Raw genomic sequence first — 20608 nt, forward strand, 5'->3', positions numbered from 1 at the left:
TAAAAAATACTAATAACATTATAATTGTCATACAGTATTATCCATTTTACTAATTTTAATAATGATTATTGTTTCAAATTTATTACATTAATATCCATCTTAACTAATTCAAAATAATGTTAATAATTTTAGTCAAATAAAAGTATAATTGTTATAAAAATACTCCCTCCGTCCCACAAAATTTGGGACACTTTGAAAGGGCACGGGTTTTAAGAAATGTAATGAAAAGTGAGTTGAAAAAGTTAGTGGAATGTGAGCTCCACTTTTATATATTAGTTTTATAATTAAATGTGAGTAGGAATGAGTTAGTGGAATGTGGGATCCACTACCAAAAATGGAAAAAGTAAAATGGGTCAAATTATGTGGGACGGCCCAAAATGGAAAACTGGGTCAAATTATGTGGGACGGAGGGAGTATAGTTTTAAAATAGTACTGCACTAAATCACTATTAGTAAATAAATTAGCTTTTATTTAAATCAAAGTTATGGAAATAATAGTATAGTTGTATGGCATCATTTTTTTAACATCATACAAAAGGTACGTGCAACGGTGAGTAGGCGCCCCATCCCGGGACAAGACCATGGCAAGAACCGATGTGGGTTGGCAGGGGGATGGGCGTCAACGGTTTAAGGACATGGCTGTAGTCATTTAGAAGTCCTAACATCCAAATCTAGTACTTCCTTCCTCAATATCAAATTGACCAAACAAAACAGGACTCTTCAATAGAAGCATGCCCTAAAACAGGACTCTTCAATGGCTAAAGTAAGATATGCATAAGCAAATTCCCATTTTGTGGTTCGAGTATTTCTCATATTGAAAACAACCAAAAAAGCAGAGCAAGTTCAAAATTCCACAAGCTGTTGGCAAATGAGATTAAAGAGTCTGACTAAAGCTCTGCTGCATGATTCTTATTTCTCGGTTGCTTTGCCCTTATTTCTGCCACTACTGCTCGTTTCAATCAGGTAACAAGCCATGGAATCGACGTCGTCTCCAAAAATGCTAAACGCCTCGACCACCTGCAGATAGCTGAACCCCATAGATAGCAGCACCTGCATGCTGCTGCTGCTCAGAACTGGGCTGGACCCCTGATCCCGCTCTCCCTCCTGCCTGGAGACGCTTCCTGATGCTCCTGACACGACAAAAAGGTTACAAGTTCAGCTCATTGCAAAGAATTCATATAATTGTCCAAGCCTTTTCAGTAAGCACTCACTTGCTACAGAGGATGAGGGTTCAGCTCCAGAAGTCGAGGACTCCATAGGACCGACTGGTTGCTTGAACATATTACTAGCTAGATACTCTGCCCTTGAAGCTTCCATCGCCGTGCGTTCCATTTCCTTCTCAGTCAGCTCAATGTCCGAGTAGAAGCGTCCCTCAGCAAGAAGTGCCTACCGAGTGAAACAAATCTGTTACTAAGTTTCAGAGTACAGATGACTATTCCATTCTTTAGAGATGTTACATACTTACATTATCAATTTGTTGGTCCTGTTGAGCTTTGATTGCTGCCTTTATCTTACCCTCATCAATGTCCGTCTGTCGGATTAACACCAAAAGCGGCGAGCATCAGAATGTGGCATATGAAGGAACATTCAAAAATAGATACACTTACCCCTCGGAGGGAGCTATATCCAAGCCCAGCACCAATGGTCCGCCTATGTGGATCAACAAGAGAATTGTAGTGATTTCCACGGTGGTAGCTTAGCAGTATTGGAGGCTCGTCGGTATGGTAATTTCCGTGGAATATATTTATAGGTTCTACTACATCACATAAATAATATGATTTAATTGCTAGACTAACAAGAAGGGATCTTATATAGCATAGAAAGTCTGAATCAAAAATCATAAAATGCATATAAATTACCTGTGCTGTAGGAATATATATGTATAGGCCGGTTGTATATTTCTGATAAAGCCTGAATCTCCACATTATTTCCATAGACCTTCAAAACAAAAGAACAAACCCCAAATTATGAAGAACCACAACAACTCAGGCTCGGGTATTCCACTTCTTCCCCAATAGTTCTCTTTACAGTTGGGTCGAAAAATTATTAATTGATGATACACAAGAAACAAAATGACTTGGTTCTTCATTATTTCAAATCATAACATTTATGAGAACATGGTTCCCTCCATGATAGAGACTCAATTTCTAAGACATAACCAATAGGCATATATATAATCCCTATGTTCTAGCAACTCTAACTTGATCTGTTTCCGAAGCTCACATTTCAAAAAAGAAATATCAGCTGAATCTCAGTGAAATGGCGATGTGATGGGTCATAGAAGACATCATGTTTTTCCTTTTTATCATTAAAGTGGGTAGGTTGTTGTGGTGGGCATGCTGACTCTCCAAACTATTAGAGTTGGGGGATTTTTTATTTTATTTTTATTTTTGGGTGATTGAATAATGAAGTAAAACCTTCTATTATGAATGCTGAGACAACTAGCAAGATTGTACCTTATCTCTTCTTTTCCTCTTGCAATAGGGAGTAAAACCTTCTGTTATGAACTGTGAGAAATGATCTCTTTCCCGTTCCTACAACAGAATTTATCTAGTATGGTTAATGAACAAAGAGAACGTCAGGAAAAGATGCCTAGGAAATAACTATTGCATGTTAACTTGATCAGTTAAAAAATTAATAAGCATGTAGTCATAACAAATATTTATGGTTATATTCTTGAGAGGAACAAGCCAAACAAATACACAGTATGCTAATTGTTTTGCTCAAAATCAATCACTAACAGTTACAAAACGATACAGCACCTAATTACCGCATATTTTGAAAGGTAGAACTGTCAAAGACTAGTAAAATAACTACTGCTCAGGAAGTAACCTAAATAAATATTAGAAGCTAGGACCAAGCTTCTTCTTTGATAGTACAAGTGAGAGTGTTCTCAGTCAAAGCTCATGAGCAAATACATTTTTTCGTTAGGCGAGATGCACTGACCACAAACACAAGCAGGGTGTACTAATGAAAATAAAGAAAATCAGAAAATTACCATATAGTCAATGCAAATCTGTCTAACCGAAGCATATAGATCTGAATCACCATATACTTGATCTGCAACAGCACGAAAAAGACAGTTCCCATCCTCTAACATTTTTCTCACTTCCAAGCCTTTCACTCGCCTTAAATCAATTACAAATTGGCGTTCTTTTTCCTGTATCAGATAAAAGAAGTGGTTATCACACTACTCTGGCACATAAACTAATATTCTTTAGCAAGTTGTAACACATAAACATCAAGACCACCAGAATAATTTAACCATGCAACGGTAAATTTTTTTTTTAATAATAATAATAATAATAATAATAATAATAATAATAAAATATAAAAAAATGAGCAAATCATTGACTACTAGATAGATGCTTGATTTTTATTTGTATAAAGGTATAATAGTAGAGCTCAAGGATGTATAAATGAAACACAATTGTTCAAAAAGCTGAACCAAATAAAACTCACTGCATCATCATAGCCCAAACCAAAGCTCGGGCTCTGCTCATCAGCACTGTTATATCCTTCACCTTCGCAATGAGACCGAGGTGAAGATGGGCGAGATTCAGTTGGCGGTGATCTGATCGATACACCAGGCAAGGCAGCAGGTCTCCTGGATGGCCCTAATCTCATTGCAACTGGGTCTGCAGATGGAGATCTCCTAAAGGTCGAGTTCACAGAGGAACGCATTGGAGGTGGTGGTGGTGGTGGTGGATATGAACTGCCAGGGATCTTCTGGATAGAGCTTACAACCATTGCATCAGTTTCCCCCTCCACCGACATCCCTACTACCCCTTTAACCAAATCTCCGGTACCTGCACTATCATCATTATGCACTATCTCATCCTCTACCAATTTTTCACCTGGCAGGTTGCTGTTCAAACCTCCCGGAGAAAGATCCTCACTTTTGTTGTCTGAAACAGCACAATGATCTGACAAATCATCCAGTACATTCTGATCTTGCACTTCTACCAAATTTTCATCCTTTACTGTTGCTTGTGACTGCGAAGAAGTGTCAGTAGCTTGTGACTGTGGAGAAGCTTGTGACTGCAGAGGAGCCAAAGAAGACAATGGACTAGGTGGTGATGTTGATGATCTGTTTTGGTTGGATGATGATGATGATGATGATGATGACGACGATGATGAACCGGAAGAACCTCGCTGCACTACAATCCGAGTCATACTTACTATCTTCACTGAGAACCCAAGGAGACACTTTTTATCCTCTTATTTTTACCCAAATTAGAGATTAACAGGTTTCAGTTTGTCACGTGTTCTGGCCTTGGGAGCAGTCACGCCAATTCCATGGGTAAGTGATTTGTTCTTCCAGCCGGCTAAGCTCTGTTCAGCACGAATCAATCTCTGCATTCCCCTGACAATTCTCATGAGACCTAGACCTCCAAACCTTTTATTCTTTACCAATAAAACCCTCTTTTAAATGAGTACTCAAATTTACCAGCGATCAAGCCCCGGATAACGAATAATCACATCCAAGACTTCAAACTGCAATTGAAACAAAAGAAATAAGCACATAAGTAAAAGTTTCTGGACATTTTAACCTCAAGAAATAGACAAGCACAACTGTCATGATTCATTTGACAAAAGAAATCAACACATAAAAACTGGATTCAGGGCATTTACTAATAATTCAAGATAAACCATTCAAGAACAAGGCAATTCCCCACCGCAATCACCAAGTGATCAAGAATTTCAATATTCAAGAATTGCCAAACACACGTAAATAAATTACACTGCGCGGCATCAATACAGTAAACCTTCAATTAATAAGAAACACCACCCAAATCCCACGAAAAAAAAGGCCATTCATACATTTTACGCATAAAATCAACTTCGAATAATAAATCCAGGAGCTGGAGATTCGCAATTTCCGGATGAAAAATCACAAAAACAAAACCTAATTATTAGACGCATGAACTGAATTAAGAAATCAAACAGCCAAAGAGTTGACCCGTTTCCGAGCTGGAGACACTCACCTGATTCAATCGATCAAACAGATAGCTGTAGCAGTGTTTCGAAGGCTGACGAGCGAGAATATGACTTCGGAGAGAGTGTGTGTAGATGTGTGTGTGAATTTATATGTATGTATAGGTGGAGAGAGAATGATAGAGAGAGAAACAGAGGGCAGTTTTGTGGAAATGAAAAAAAATAGAAGGCTGAGTTTAAAGAAGAAGAAAATAAAAGAAGAGCACGTGACTGCGGAATTTAGTTTTTCTTTTTTTTGCATTTGCATCTCTTTTTCCACGTGGCATTTCGCACATGTCCGCAGCAGCCATTTGTTACTCGTGACTTGATTTTATGTAATTTTGTTTGTTACCTCAAAAAAAAAATATGCATTTATAATATATATATGGAGATACGTAAAGTCTATTAGTATTTGTTTAAAAGGGTAATTTAATTAATAGGAGTAATTAACATGTTTCCTCAATAGTCAGGATAATTCCGAATTAGTTTATATTTCTCAAACTAACTATTGAATATGACTATAGTCATCATTCATATCTCAATTTCTTATGATTCAAATTATCAATCATTTCACAAGCCAAAATAGTTGGTGGGTCAAGTCCTAGACACTTAAGATTGAAGTGAATTGAATTACTAAATTAAAAGTAATGCCAAAATTTAAAATTGAGATAGTACTGTTTCAAAACTTTTGCAACAAAATTGAATGGTTTTAGATGAAATAGAAACTTAATTTATTTTTACTATTTTTAACAAAAAAACATCACTAGAGTCGAATGATGAGCCGAAATCTTTACATTAGAATATTGGAAAATAGGTGACAGAGAAAAGCTTTTCACATTTAACAATATTCAATACATCTCCGAATAATTACATGATTTTTCACAATCACAAATATCCGAAATTATAAAAAGAAATTAAAGTGGAAAAACAAACTAGACAAACAAGCTCCTGAAAATCAGTGGCTGCGCAGCGCCACCGCGGAAAGCACGATCAAGAAGATGAGGATTACGGCGGCGATGAACGACGCCACCACCGCGCCGCTCACACGCTGGCAGAAATCGGTGAACTGCTGGCAGATGGCTAGCCAATTGACCGTCGAGTTGCCGTTGTGCGCTAGGTACACAATCGCCGCCGCTGCTGCCGCCGCCGCCGTGGTAAACGCCGCCACCGCCTGCTTTCATTATATTAAAAAAATATTGCTAATAGGGAGGGAGTATACACAATGTAGTCTATAATTTTCTATTTCAATTTGTTTTTTCGTTGATTAACAAAATAGGAGATGAAATGTAATAATAATAATAATAATAATAATAATTATTATTATTATTATTATTATTATTATAATTAATTACCGTGTCGAAGATGAGAAGAAGAAGCTTGATTCCTGCTGCTTGAGGTCGAACAATTCCAATAATGGAGAAAGGCAATGATAGAACTAGGTAGCTACTAGCAATAGCATTTGCCACCACGAAAAACCTGCGCCAAAATAATGTTCCATTTTGTACCATTGTTTTAACATTTTATACTAAAACTATATCAACCAACGTTAAAAAATATTTACACAATGCAAAATATAAAGAGAATCTCGTACCATAAAATCATACACTAGAGTTTAGAATATTCGCGACCACTAACAACGCACTAGAGTTTAAGTCAAAGGTTTGAAAATTTCGAGACATTATCATAGCTCGATAAGGGATATTAGTCTCTAAAACCATGAACTTTGCCTAAAATTTGATATTTCCCATAAACTTTGAAATTGGTATATAATATCACAAACTTTGCATTTTGTTTGGTATTGCTCATATTCACTCAAATAAGATATATTCATCAAAATCTTATTTTATGTAGGCAACCGTGATACATTTTATGATATTTTAAATCTCTTTTTAAGTTCATAACATGTAGGATAAAAAGTCACGTTGAAAACCAAGTTCATTTAATTGTGTCAAGTATGATAAAAAAAAAGTCTCGTAAGTTAGTCAAATATAGTAATAAACATGCCGTGGGAAATACCAAACAAAATGCAAAGTTTATGATATTATATACCAATTTTAAAATTCGTGGGAAATACCAAAATTTAGGCAAAGTTTATAGTTTTAGGGATCAATTTCCCGCTCGATAAATATTCGATTTTGTACCATCGTTTTAACATGGCATACACAAAATAAATAAACCTGACTATAATTGAAAAAAACAAACACTACGCATGCAATTCGAGTTACCACCAAAATACAGGCTTTAGGAGCATAATTTATCGAGCACTAAAATTGGTCGCGGATATTAGCTGGTGCTTACCAACTAATATCCGCGACAACTCACCCATCTCCAAAAGTCAAATGTCTAAAAATTTCACGAGCAACACATAATTGCTCGTGAAGTTGTCTATTTAGCGAGCACTTTGGATTTCGGCTAAAATTAATTACTTGTAAATTAAATAACGTTTAGTGTGATTACGTGAAAGCGGGGAGATCGTCGTAGCTGGCTTGGAACTGGAAGAACTGCGTGAAGAAAGGGAGTGTTTCGTCGGTGGTGCCCATGGTGGCGGCGGCGGCGAGGGCGGCCGCCGCCGCGCATAGCCGGAGAATGAAGTCGAAAATGGAGGCGCCTCTCTTCCACGGAGCTTGCCGGAGCGGAATTGCGGATGTGTAAGCCAAGGCTTTGTGTTTGGTGGATTTGGAGATGTTGATTGCTGCTTCGCCGCTGTTTTTTGTCGAATTCATCGTGTTTTTTTTTTTTGGTGGATTTAATTAGATGGAAGAAGGGAATTGGATGATATTGCGTTAAGGAATTAGTGAAGAACTTATAGAACAATGATGTAGTGGGAATATTATTTTGGTTGAAGATGGGTTAGTTAATTAATCATTTCTATGGATTTATGATAATATGAAGAGATTAGGTTTTTTTTGTGTGTGTGGAGGAGTTGTGATTAACTTGCTCCACCTTAAATATTTTGTGAGTAATTTTTAATATGGGTTATTGATAAAAAAAATATCACGAATTATTACCGAATTCTGGAATTTCTGGTAGAACTTGATAGTATAACACATGCATGATGAAATTGAATCTTTCACTTGTTTTTAAATTGAAAGTACAGACAGTTACCAATTACTAGATTATACATTTAGGAAGTGTCTGTTTTGAGGATTGAAATATTGATATTTGGTTTCATTTAAAAGCTAATTTTGCTGGATTTATACTTCACTAAAACGGTGGATTTAAAAAAATCATAGCGATAGAAATAAAAATGCTTGCATAATCATAAATCATCTATTTTATCCATTACGAAAAGTATATTGGAAACACTCTCTCATTATGAAATTACAATATGTTATGGAAAAATTATTAAAAATAATCGTAATTTCTTGTTAATTCAAAATTTTTTTGCATACGACTTAACTCAACCACCACCAAAGTACCATAAATAGTACGTATCTGTCACCTATTCATTTAAACTATATTCCACATTTAGTTGACAAAGGTAAAAAAAAATCACAACGATGATATAGGTGTAGTCAAGTTGACTCCAAATATAATGAAATTTTAAAATGAAATCCTACCTGTGATATAGGAAGTATGAAGTGTAAAACCTCACAACTATAACATAAATATATAGAAAACAATCTTGCTCAACCATTTTTCACATCTGTACAAAACCATGCAGAAAGTGCGGTTCTCATCACCAAATTTCTCATAAATTCTTGAAATCAATGCAATCCCCTCTATAAATGTAAGTCAATAATGTTTGCAATTTCATCACAAACACTTGTTCATCATGAGATTTGTGAGTGCTTTCTTGAATCTCATTGTTGTAGTGTTTGTGATCTTGCCTAGCTAGCTTTGTTGCTTCAACAAACCCCCTTTGTCCCTTCAAATGGCCAATTTGGCATTGGCATTGGCATCACTACTTCCATCCACTGCCTTTTCATAAACCTTTGCTTCCCGGCGATGCACCGCCATCTCCGACCTACTCTCCACCACCAATTCCGGTTTACACTCCTACACCGAGTGTGCCAAATGTTCATCCGCCACTAATCCCCGTCTATAATCCACCACCATCAACGCCAACATATCATTCCCCTCCGACTCTTCCACCACCAACTCCGGTCTACACACCTACACCGAGTATACCAAAACTTCCTCCGCCTCTTCCTCCCATAGTCCCGGTCTATAATCCACCACCATCAAAGCCACCCCATCTATCTCCTCCAACTCTTCCACCAAGTGTACCAAAAACTCCGCCTCACCACCACCATCACCACCACCACCACACACCCATAACTCCATACAACCCTCCATCGACTCCACCAACCTATCACTATCCACCGCCTCTTCCACCACTAATCCCGGTATATAATCCACCACCATCAACGCCAACCTATCAATCTCCTCCAATTCTTCCACCACCTAGTCCGTTTTACATTCCTGCCTCAAGTGTTCCAGAAACTCCACCTCACCACCACCACGGCTGGCACCACCTGTTCCACCACCACCACATGCCCAAATTTCCAAGCTACAACGCTCCCTGGACTCCACCACCATCAACGCCTATTTGACATACGACTTTTCTCCAACGACACCATCTCCATGAGCTATCATCTGAACTAAGCTTGTACTAGTAGCTATAGCTTAATGAGGTTATTTTTGCATATTTATCTTTCCCTTATTTTGAAATTCAACAGAAATAGATATGGAGATTGTTGTACCCTACATCTCTCAATCACAAGAATCGCTTTGCAAACAAAATGACACATCAACACAGAACAAAAGAAACTTCAAATTTCACAAAACAAATTAACTTTCCACTTCTTGCCAACTGTATATCATCACCACTTCTTGCAAATGAACTTTCCACTTATTTTGAAATTCAACAACAGAACATCCCTCACTCACAAGAATCACTTGGCAAATAAAATAACACTATTACCACAGAACAAAAGCAAATGCAAATTTCACACAACAAATTAACTTTCCAATTATTGCAATTTGCAAGAATATCTCATCACCACACACAGTCAAGAGCCATTTGTATTACTTCAAAAACAAAAAACTAAAAGTATATCAATCAAATGGCCTCAAGGGAAAAATTCCCCGCCATTTCAGCCATTAGCACAGGGCATTTTGTAGGAGTTGAAGATTACCTAAAGAGTGACAACCTTGGCATCAAGCTTAAAGAGGGCATCAAAAAATCGAGCTTCAGCCATTTCAAATCTTCCCTATTCACCGAAATGAAAAGCCCAACCATACCTTTTTTTTGGGTGATATGGGCCTTCTCCATTTTCATACAATTTGAAAAGCCCACCAAGATAGAGTCTTGATGAAAGGAAGCCATGGCATCAAGCTTAAAGAGGGCATCAAAAATCGAGCTTCAGCCATTTCAAATCTTCCCTATTCACCGAAATGAAAAGCCCAACCATACTTTTTTTTTGGTGATATGGGCCTTCTCCATTTTCATACAATTTGAAAATTTGTGGATTGGATTTTTAAGATTTGGATTTCAGCATTAAAATAGGAAACTCAGGTTGGTTATTCTTTATTGCTTTGAAAATAGTGGATAATTTATTTTGGAATAAATAAAATATAAATACGTATTTCGAGTGAATAACATGATAAAAATAAATATTACTACTTCTTTAGACAAAGAATTTAAGTAATAAATGTTTCATAAATTAAATAGAATAATAATAAAATAATAGAGAATATTTTAGACATTTTAAAAATAAAATAAAATAAATAATTAAAGATTGCGTAAAATAAAAGGGAGTGAAAATTTTGCCGGAATTACAAAGAGTGGAGGGCTAAAGTCTTACTATCAATCAGATCAAATTTTTTCTACTATTGAATTTATTGAAATTATATAAAATTATTTTTGACCCTTTCTAGGTTGATGCTACTAAAGATTAAATTGATTGAGGTTGGAATATTGAGAAGTTCTAAAATTGTAAAAGGAAAGAAAAAAACTTAGCTGCAAAAAGTTCGAGTGGAAAACAAAAAAATGTTACAAAGACAATCGTAAAAAACTAGATATAATGTAACCTTTATCAATACTTTTTATTTTTTTGGCATGACTAGAAGAACTCTCAACTATCCAAATCTTTGAACTTTTCAAAGCACGCTATTAGGATGGAACAAATAAACAAAACTAGATAAATATAAATAATTTTGTAGTCTACTTCGTAATCTGATTGACTACAGTCTTCGTCTTAGTGTTAATGATGTCCATTTGCAAACTCCAAGGTATAGTATCACATAATGATGTACAAATTGACTAAACTAGCTAGTAAATTAAATTATTGATATATATAAAACCATCAAAATTAAAGCTTAATTATTTTTTTCTCTTTCGACTTCACATGTATCTAAAAGAGAATAAATTTGATCAGTAAGTTTGTCAAATAAATTAATACTACCATTTATAACAACTTATAATATAAGAATATTAACATAAATATACGCAACCAAGCTTTAACATGGTTAAATGTGAGCTATATATTTTTAAATGGAAAGAAAATAAAGAAAAGACCATAAGTGTCCCGATCTGGACTTGTAGTCAATCTTTGTGAAATTATGTAAGTGCCTACAAAAAAATATATTTATTTCATTTATAAAAAGATAAATTATTATTTTTTATTTACTTGAAATAGTCACAACTACTCACAACGACATTAGAAAAAACATCTTTTTCCGTAAATGAAAGTACAAGAGTGACACCCATGTGGGTATTTCAATCTTATGATTTATTTCAAAGCATGCGATTTTTAAATTATAAATTAAAATATTTTATTATAAATGAGACATTTCAACATGATTTTTAAATCTTGAAAAAGTGTACGGAGTTTCACAGAGAATATAGACTATGCTGCTATAAATATATGTACTGATATACACACGATGACACGAATACGTATACGATAAAAAATGCAACATGTTGAAGTTTGTCATATCTTATGTTTAAGAATTAGGATTTGGAATTTGTCACATCGCTTTCCATGAAAGATTTTCTGTACCATTTTGGTAGTTATGTTTCTCAAAAATCGGAATATATAAATCTTAAATTTTTGAGTAATGTAAATAATAAATTGACTATGAGGACCAAGTCATTTATAGCGACTGCTCTACGCCTATACCATAGAAAATTCATTTGCCCCATTAAATATGCAATCTTCCACAATTATTATTATTATTATTATTTTATTCTCAGTTTCAATTAAAACCAAATTAATGTTTACATATATGGAACATAAAGTCAAGCACGAGGGTTTTGCACTCTCCACGTTGCGATATTGTGTAACCTCTTGAAATGGGTGTGTATTCCTCCAATTCAAATACTACTGTATACTCTAATAGTGTTTAATCAAACCAATTTATATAATAAAATGCTCAAAAATCTATTGTGTCTATGAGAGATTCGTCTATTCTTTAATTAATTGTGCAATAAAATCCTTAATTTAGTGGATTTCAACAAATTTTTCGATATTACCTATGTCTACAAAAATTAGTAGTATAAGAATAATAGAGAGAAAATGTGCTTAAAATATTTTTAGTGAGAAATGGAACTTACCTTATTAGAAGAAAAAACTTAACACAATAGATAATAACTAGTTTTGATAGACAATGTAAAATGAAAAAAATGCTTATTTTTCGTGAACATACTGACATACTGGCAACAATATTGATGGTAACTTAAAAATAAAATTTCCTTGCATGAATTAATGTACAACGTGTATATCTTGCAACATCAACCTTATTATTCAATAAGCACTGTTCTAATTAATACAGTAAGCAGTAAAATTCAACTACACCCCACATTTTCATTAATTAGTAGTATCATGAAATAAAAATTGTTAATGCCACAAACTAGCTATACTAAAATCGCTACACGATTTCACTTCACAACTCCGGCTGAAGAGGTCTCCCCCACGCTAGTAGGGCGGCGATCGAACGCCCTCGAGCTCCCCGACACGACATAAACCCGACACAAACACATTTCGTGCCTCAACTGCAATTTCAAGTAAATAAATAAATTTAAAATCGCATTATTATAAAAATAGACACACAATAATTTTTTAAAAAAATGAATTGACCGAATTCATACCATAGGCGTTGAGCTAGTAGGATCTTCCTTAATAGCCCTATATTCATTCATTTTCCACTTAGTCTTCCTCCCCGTGGGAGCCTTCCCCTTGTAGAACACCATGCTCTTCTTCATCCCAATCACCTTATTCTCCGAAGAATAGACGTGGCTCGGGGACCCCGTTGCCTTCCAGTACCCGGAGGTGGTGGTGCGGCTCGGCCTCCCCCCGTGCACCTCCCTCTCCTGCCGCGGCATGAAGAAGAACCACTGCTCCGTGTCCCCGTGGCACAGCTCCCCGCAGTGAGCTGCCAAAATTCGAATAAAACAAATAATAAGAGAACGAATTGGCCGTGTCGCGTGTATACTGATGATGTCATTAATTGCACGTACACGGGAGTTGCCATGGGTCGAGGCGGTAGATGTCGAGGATCGGTATCACACGATGAATGTTGCTAGTCTTGTCGTCTTCGAACTCGAGCTTGTTGTGGAGGTAGAATGAGATGAGTTCTTCTTCGGTTGGGAAGAATCGAAACCCCATTGCCATTTCTTCCATGTTTCTATTTTTGTTTGGGTTTAATAGTTTAGGGTTTTGGGAGATGGGATATATAGTTATTTAAATAGGTGGGGATTAGTTGCGTGTTAAATTGGAAAATAAGGGGATAGTGAATCATGTCACGCGGTGTGGGGAGAAAATAGGGATACCTGTGTCCAATCATATTTTTATATGTAATTCTAATTTGGGGAAGATGGATTTATTATAAAATAAAATAATGAATTGGTCAACTATATAGTATACCCCACTTAAAATGGAGAAAATGGCTTAATTATAATTGAAAAATGTTAACAATCACTTTATGTATGATGATTTAGCACTCAGAGTCTCTCAGACTACCACTTTTCTTTTTTTATATAATTAAAAAGAAGAACAAAGAACCAATGAGTCGTAGCACAGTTGACAGCGCGGAGTTGTGGTAACCTTGAGGTCACGGGTTCAAATCTTGTCATCCGTTGAGAGACTTTCGGTCTTAATCCGCAAACTCAGCCGAGCAGGATTCGCCGGATTCCGCCAAAGGTGGGTTCAGTACACATGTGGTAAAAATAAATAAATACTCCAAATAAAGACGGCATAATGATTAATTATTCTAAATTCATCACAATATATATTAGATATTGGGAAGAAGAATTGCTTAAAAAAGAGGTGAGTTTGGTACAGCAGTGGTAAAAAAAAATAAAAAAAAATAAAGACAGTATAACGATTAATTATTCTAAATTCATCACAATATATATTAGATATTGGGGAGAAGAATTGCTGGAAAAAGGGAAGAGTTAGCAAGAAAACAATGGCTGCTAATTGCTAAAATAGTTTAGAGGGACTGAGGGAGTATGAGACTTATCATTTAATGGTTAGATATATTATTATCAATTTATATAAATGTATGTAAAAAATATACTAGAATAATCCGGTTCCCAACAATATTATTTCTTGTTTTCGTTGTCATCGTGACCGCATCAATATATAGCTTGTGTATAATATTAGGAAATTAGCACAGATGATATATGAGAATATCGAAGGCGACACATCTCAGGCGCGATATTAATAAGAGATTTTTAATATTTCTTCTGTCCTATGAAAAAAGTAGTATATAAAATATTTTTCATTCTGAATTATTTTATAGAAAATAACATATTTCCTAAAATACAAACAAAATCATTTTGATTTTTCTCCACTCAATTTATAAAATAACATTATATAAAATCGCATATTGAAAAGCAAATGTTTCGTATTTTATGGGATGAAGGGAGTATAATTTTCAGATAATGGGCAAAAGGTATAATAGAAGAGCAAATATATATATGTACAAAAATAATGAAGCAAAATCAAGATAGGATTTGAATTAAGCCTAAAAATATAATTGTACGACAACCCAAAATTGCTGCTGGGGATTATATCTATCGACTATCAACCAATATGGTTGGATTTATGAAGTGGGCATGATTACATTAACCTTTGTGTCAGTATATATTGCGACAAAAAATTATGTTGAAAATAACTCAGACGACTTGACTTGATCAGTAAAGTGGTGAATTTACCACTGATTTGAATAATCCTATTTTCACCACTTATATCGAATTACGCTCAAACCAAAGATTATGGCTCTTTTAATAGTAAGTAGATGCTAATAATGAGAAAGACTTTTATCACTTATATAGAAAGAATGAAAGGTCAGCCACGCACCATTCATGGAGAACTTTGTCAAGCAAAAGACTTACTATTAGACCAATATATATCTCAAGTCTTCAAAAAAGATACTCTCTCTCTGTTTCACTTTCAGTTAGATGTTTTTTTGTTACAAAAGTGATCTTTAGTAAATTAAGTCAGACAAGAGAAATAAAGTTAGAGAAATTAAAAGTGATGATTTTTGTAAAAAAAAAAAAAGAAAAAAGAAATGACAATCACTTGACAAGGGATTGAGAACATCTGCAGGTTCTAAGAACACGGTTTTATTCTACTCTCTCCGTTCTATTCAAGATGTCCATATTCTGGAGTGACATGAAATTTTAGGAGTTATTAGGTGGAGTAAGTAGAGATAAAAAAGTAGTTGAATATTTGAATGAGGAGAGCGTGATTTATTTCCAAATATTGAAAAGTGAATATCTTGAATGAGATAAACTAAAAAGTAAATATGAAAATCTTGAGTGGGACAGGAGGGAGTACTAAAATTGTACTCTATTTGTTCCAAGTTATTTGAGGTGTTTCATTTTGGCATGAGATTTAAGAAATTGACATTTAAAAGTCGAGTGTAGATAGAATAATGTAAGAGAGAAATATTTTAGCGAAAATAGAAATGACTTTAGTAATAACGAAAAGCTTAAAATGGAATATGAGTTGAGTAAGTTAGAAAATAGAAAGTATATATATGTCAGGTATGGTTTTCTTAGACTAATGACAATGTGATAAATCTGTCTAATAGATAAACTACTATCAAACAAAGGCCAAGACAGCACATGTGAAGTATGGTTTTCTTACTATTTAATGAGAAAAATAGCAGGAATGCTGACCTGGCAAATTTGCTACCTTAGGTATTTTCAGGTCAGGGCAAAACTATAGGTCTCATCAATAGCAAAACAACTTATCCTTTTCCCTCATCAAAGAGGGAAATAAACAAAGGTAAAATAGCAAAAGTCCGCAAGAAAGCAATCAAAGCATCGAGGCCTAACCAATTCGGCAAACTTCACAATGATATAACTACCAACAAGTCCGCAACCGCAACTAGTCCAAAAAGGTGGCATCCGCTACTTTATCTTGGATTAAATTAGTCATAGAGGGGTGGGATGGGATTGGATGGATAATCACGAGACATGGTGCAATCTTAGCACGTTGGAGACGGGCCGAACTGGTCGAAAGTGGTTTACTGATATCACTAACTTCGTAAGGTAAATCAAGACAGGTCTATAATTCTGGTACCCTAACCTAATTAAGCATCAATGAGCTGGCATGTCCCTACAGAGTTTACTTATCAGCCAACAAGAGACACTTCTCCTAATTTTATGGAGAAAAAAGGTGTTATGACCACAACAATGGCAGGCAGCTGCATGATTATAGTAACACCCAAAGCCTTACAACAATACAAACTGTTTCAAAGCATGGTACAAGACATAAATGTATCAAAAAGTGAACGACTTTGAATTTTCTTTACCAAGTGAGACATTTCTACGCAATAATCAGTACAAAAATAAGCATGTTTGAATATCAGTGAAAAGCTGACACCGACATATCCAACTAGATACATGAACTGGGTGGGTGCCCTTACAAGAAAGGGCACCCACAGCTTGCAAATCATTAATCCCACCAGCATAAAAGTCAGAATTATATTTATTCTATGCATGTCTATGGAAACCAAAGGTCCACCCACAACTTGCAAATCATAAATCCCATCAGTATAAAAGTCAGCATTATATTTATTCCATGAATGTCAACGGACGCCAAACTGGACGATTCCAGAGAATCAGGAGATATATATATCTCCGACACCATCAGTATTATCACTTTAAATTAGACAGATAATCAAGAGAGTGGAATGCTTAAAACCTTTGCAAGCCTAGGCAATGTTTGGCCAATCTCAGGAGTAATCAGCTTCTCCTACAGACACAGAACAGGCCAAATTTATGCCAACTTGCCAAGATCAGAAGCTTAAAGAATCAGGACACATGAATGATAAATCTAACTTTTAGCAAAATTAAGCTGAAAATATATGAGTAAGTTTAGAAATCGTTACCAAATGATTGATAAATAAGGATGGAGTTTCATCTTCTCGGATGAGAATTCACATATTTAAGTAACAAAAGCTTTAGCACATGATCCGAAGGGTAAAGAGAAGTAGTGTAAAAACTTATCCACAAAAATAACAGTTCTCTTACGTAGCCGGAACAGCAGCAGCATCGTTGGCTACCTTATCTACGGAATCCTCTCTACCGAGCAGATAATCATCGTATATAACTGGCATTCGTATTCGTTCATGAACAGATGCACTTTTCTGTCTGGCTTCGTGCTGGCTTTGATCATGACGTGCAAGCTCCAAATTATCAGATGGATTACCCTCTTTCTGACTGCCAGCGAGAGGCGCGGTTGTGGAGGGAGTTTCACTGTGTTGCACAGCTGGTTCTTGCTTCTGCTGCTTGAATCGTGTCTGCAATGTTGTAAACAGAGAATAATTGAACAGGTTGATTCTAGCAAAACACGAACAGTTGCACCAAAAAGACGTATGAAGGTGACATGATGGCTATGATGTGACTATGAGACTGAAGCAAACCTAGGAAAACTGTCATCAAAGCAAAAATGCATGAACATACCTCAAACTCTCTTCCTTGTCACATTATCTCTCTGTAAGCATTCGGATCACGTGCTTTGATTATATTCCATAATGCACCACCACCTCTCCGGAATCGGCTGCCATCTGAGGTCTTCTGACCTCCACAAGCTTGGACCACATCAACCTATAAGTTCGTGTTACACGTTAATTGTCATAAGAGCTAATCTGAATAAAAATGAAACTCACACGTCTTGCTAAAAATGAAAATAAAACATAAGGTGAAGAGATTGACAAATCTCATCCAAATAGGATACTGTGGAAATTTTCACCAAGTGCATTGCATCAGAAATTTCTAAGATTTTCAAATTATGAAATTTGCAGACATAAAACATAAACATGATCCTGACAATTAGGCATTCTGCATTACTACTATTCCCAACATCATCAAACACAAACCAACATGCATCATCCAAATAGTGATGATATTTGAAGAAATCATATGTACCATCATCTCCCTCTTGAAAATTTGAAGCACTTCACTGGATTCACATACCATATAATGATTAAATAGAAGGAAAAATCACATTGCTATAAGAAATCCACAAGTGAAAAAATCATTGAGGGGTCTACCTATTTCTTCCAACTTGTATACTGAAATCCTTGGATGAGGGACTGGAGGTGCAAATCCCTCATGTTACATACTCCTTACAAAATCCAATACAACCTCAACATCAATAACTTGCCTACTGAACTAGTACTTCAGAATGACCTAACAGAACATGAATGACTTTTTAAAATGTTCCAAGGCAAACACACGCTGCATATATGCAAATCTATAGTAAAACTCAGAACTTCCCATTACTTATGCAATAACATAAGTAACAATTAGTAATATTAAACAGATGTCATTTCACAGGTATTGAAGTAGCAAGAGGTTGAACAGCTATCTCTACCGAGAATGTAATGTATATAACAACTTGAAAGGCAGTTTACCTCTTTGATAAGATTGCTCAAAGCTGCCACTCCAAGACAACCAACAGCAGTATACATAAGAATATAAGATACGATTTTGGCTCTCGCAAACGCTTGCATGCATCAAGAACAAACCTAAAGAAGGTGTCATAAATAGAAGCAGTTCACCAAACATGTGAAAATGTTTAGCTAATACACGTCAACGAAAAACTAGATGTTTTTATAAAACCAACTGTAGAAAGTGTGATCTGATGTATCAAGTAATTAGATAAAATGACTAGGGAACATGACTCAGAAAATATACAAGACCTGTTAATATTAGTTACATTTGGACCTGCACTGCCACCTCTCTTGTGCTTGTTTTTCTTTTTCTTCTTCTTCTGTTTTGAACTCTGCCTGTTAAATTCTTGATTTTCTTGAATATCATGAACATTAGAACTTTCTCCTGCTCTAGTCCCTTGAATCGCTCTAGTCCCTTGAATCGGTTCAATGAACTCACCCTTTTCTACAACAACCATTTCAACATCTTGGCCATCTTCAAGAATTTCCTCATCAAAAAGTGTGTCAAGCAAGCTCTCTTGTACTTCCATGTAACTACTGCAGTTCACGTCCAGGTCAAATAAACTCGTCAAGCAAACAAAAGCATGACTTACACTAAACGAGAAGTAACTTATCATTGGAACCTTGGTTCAATAGAATAAATGAAGAAAGAATAGTTTGGGAAACAGCATAACCAGTAAAAACCTCTAGTATTGCCAACATCAATAAGTTCAGCTCATACAAGGAAAACATTGCTATCCAAAGTCTAACCTGAAACCATTCCACAGTAAAAAGTTATAATGTTCCAAAACTCAATCAGCTTTAATCCACATACTACAGCTTAATAAGTTCTTCCCCAATACCTATTGAATAATTTCCAAGAGCCATAATGCACCACCAATCAAGATGAAAAGCAACATGACAAAATCAGCTGTATAGACAATTGACTCACTTGTGATCAATAAATCTGAACACATCCTCAAATTACACCAACTGAAACCAGAACTGCTCATGCTAGATGCTGAAAAACATGTAAAATCTGAAAATTATATGTAGCATCTCAAAGAAGGAAACACATGCAAATGTATTTCTTCAGCATTATTTCCGCGAAAGTAAACTGCTATCCTTCAATCATCAAGCTTCTGATAAACGTAAATTACTAACAGAAATACAATGAAAAATCCTGGAAATAAACACTTAATCTTCAGCTACGCAAAAATACCTCGAAACCTCCTTCTCCTTCTCCTTCTCCTAGATAAATTATTTGCGGGAGTTTTTCCTCTATAATTTGAAAAATTGGGTGTTTGATCATGCAAAATTCGAAGCAGAACTGAATACCTATCTGTGAAGGGAAATACAAATTTGCTAACCGCGGTCCATAACTTATTAGGCCGAATATACAAAAGCCCAATAAAGATTAATTGGGTCAAAATCACGAGGCCCATTACTATTAACGTGCCTTATTTAGCTTGTAAATTTTAATAATTATTCATATATGAATTTTCGTTAAATTTTATATGATTTATGTAAAAGATTGAATGGTATACAAGATTAATTTTGTGATAGAGTAAATTAAGGTTCATAATCCAAAATGAATCACGCGTTGCATTATCCAAGATTAAGTAATAGGCAGACTCGTCATCGAATCGAACATGCCCAGTTGCCCACACAAGATAATTATAGTATTGCTTTCAATGATAGGATAATGTGTGATAAAAAAAAACAAATTTGAAAGT

General features: G+C 35.4%; 4 protein-coding genes across 5 annotated transcripts; all 4 read right to left on the reverse strand.

Annotated features, from left to right (window-relative positions):
- Positions 1 to 696: 696 nt before the first annotated feature.
- LOC121743305 (OVARIAN TUMOR DOMAIN-containing deubiquitinating enzyme 6-like) lies at positions 697 to 5145 on the reverse strand. 2 transcript variants are annotated; one of them, XM_042136571.1, is made up of 9 exons: positions 4988 to 5145; positions 3462 to 4496; positions 2998 to 3159; positions 2456 to 2533; positions 1859 to 1937; positions 1607 to 1752; positions 1465 to 1530; positions 1211 to 1385; positions 697 to 1129 (listed from the first exon to the last, which is right to left on the reverse strand). In XM_042136571.1, exons 2-9 carry the CDS (start codon positions 4173 to 4175, stop codon positions 909 to 911), a joined length of 1641 nt encoding a protein of 546 aa, XP_041992505.1. In that variant the 5' UTR covers positions 4176 to 4496; positions 4988 to 5145; the 3' UTR covers positions 697 to 908. The 2 variants fall into 2 exon arrangements, with proteins under 2 accessions (XP_041992505.1, XP_041992504.1); XM_042136570.1 differs by having other exon boundaries at positions 1607 to 1755.
- Positions 5146 to 5884: 739 nt separating this feature from the next.
- Positions 5885 to 7731, reverse strand: LOC121744070 (casparian strip membrane protein 2-like). Its single transcript, XM_042137512.1, has 3 exons — positions 7434 to 7731; positions 6329 to 6452; positions 5885 to 6147 (listed from the first exon to the last, which is right to left on the reverse strand). The coding sequence occupies exons 1-3, from the start codon at positions 7697 to 7699 to the stop codon at positions 5932 to 5934; spliced, it is 606 nt and encodes a 201-aa protein (XP_041993446.1). The 5' UTR covers positions 7700 to 7731; the 3' UTR covers positions 5885 to 5931.
- Positions 7732 to 12688: 4957 nt separating this feature from the next.
- Positions 12689 to 13610, reverse strand: LOC121744120 (NAC domain-containing protein 90-like). The gene is made up of 3 exons (XM_042137561.1): positions 13441 to 13610; positions 13072 to 13355; positions 12689 to 12975 (listed from the first exon to the last, which is right to left on the reverse strand). Exons 1-3 carry the CDS (start codon positions 13601 to 13603, stop codon positions 12862 to 12864), a joined length of 561 nt encoding a protein of 186 aa, XP_041993495.1. The 5' UTR covers positions 13604 to 13610; the 3' UTR covers positions 12689 to 12861.
- A 3506-nt stretch (positions 13611 to 17116) lies between these two features.
- On the reverse strand, positions 17117 to 19423 carry LOC121744619. The gene is made up of 5 exons (XM_042138213.1): positions 19160 to 19423; positions 17952 to 18045; positions 17803 to 17870; positions 17502 to 17738; positions 17117 to 17191 (listed from the first exon to the last, which is right to left on the reverse strand). Exons 1-5 carry the CDS (start codon positions 19421 to 19423, stop codon positions 17117 to 17119), a joined length of 738 nt encoding a protein of 245 aa, XP_041994147.1.
- Positions 19424 to 20608: the final 1185 nt, after the last annotated feature.

The sequence above is a fragment of the Salvia splendens genome, chromosome 8 (assembly GCF_004379255.2).
Source record: "Salvia splendens isolate huo1 chromosome 8, SspV2, whole genome shotgun sequence".
Classification (NCBI taxonomy): domain Eukaryota; kingdom Viridiplantae; phylum Streptophyta; class Magnoliopsida; order Lamiales; family Lamiaceae; genus Salvia; species Salvia splendens.

Excerpts from the sequence above, each read along its gene's own strand:
- LOC121743305 (XM_042136570.1), bottom strand. The coding sequence starts at position 4,175 with ATGACTCGGATTGTAGTGCAGCGAGGTTCTTCCGGTTCATCATCGTCG. Across the intron at positions 2,534-2,997 it reads AGATTTGCATTGACTATATG|GAACGGGAAAGAGATCATTT; the intron begins GTAATTTTCTGA and ends ATTCTGTTGTAG. Across the intron at positions 1,531-1,606 it reads GATATAGCTCCCTCCGAGGG|ACGGACATTGATGAGGGTAA; the intron begins GTAAGTGTATCT and ends TTAATCCGACAG.
- LOC121744120 (XM_042137561.1), bottom strand. The coding sequence starts at position 13,603 with ATGGAAGAAATGGCAATGGGGTTTCGATTCTTCCCAACCGAAGAAGAA. Across the intron at positions 13,356-13,440 it reads CGACCCATGGCAACTCCCGT|CTCACTGCGGGGAGCTGTGC; the intron begins GTACGTGCAATT and ends GAATTTTGGCAG. Across the intron at positions 12,976-13,071 it reads CTACTAGCTCAACGCCTATG|TTGAGGCACGAAATGTGTTT; the intron begins GTATGAATTCGG and ends TTGAAATTGCAG.
- LOC121744070 (XM_042137512.1), bottom strand. The coding sequence starts at position 7,699 with ATGAATTCGACAAAAAACAGCGGCGAAGCAGCAATCAACATCTCCAAA. Across the intron at positions 6,453-7,433 it reads GACGATCTCCCCGCTTTCAC|GTTTTTCGTGGTGGCAAATG; the intron begins GTAATCACACTA and ends ATTTTGGCGCAG. Across the intron at positions 6,148-6,328 it reads TTCTTCTCATCTTCGACACG|GCGGTGGCGGCGTTTACCAC; the intron begins GTAATTAATTAT and ends TAATGAAAGCAG.
- LOC121744619 (XM_042138213.1), bottom strand. The coding sequence starts at position 19,423 with ATGGAAGTACAAGAGAGCTTGCTTGACACACTTTTTGATGAGGAAATT. Across the intron at positions 18,046-19,159 it reads GTGGCAGTGCAGGTCCAAAT|GTTGATGTGGTCCAAGCTTG; the intron begins GTAACTAATATT and ends ACGAACTTATAG. Across the intron at positions 17,192-17,501 it reads GAGAGGATTCCGTAGATAAG|GAGAAGCTGATTACTCCTGA; the intron begins GTAGCCAACGAT and ends CTGTGTCTGTAG.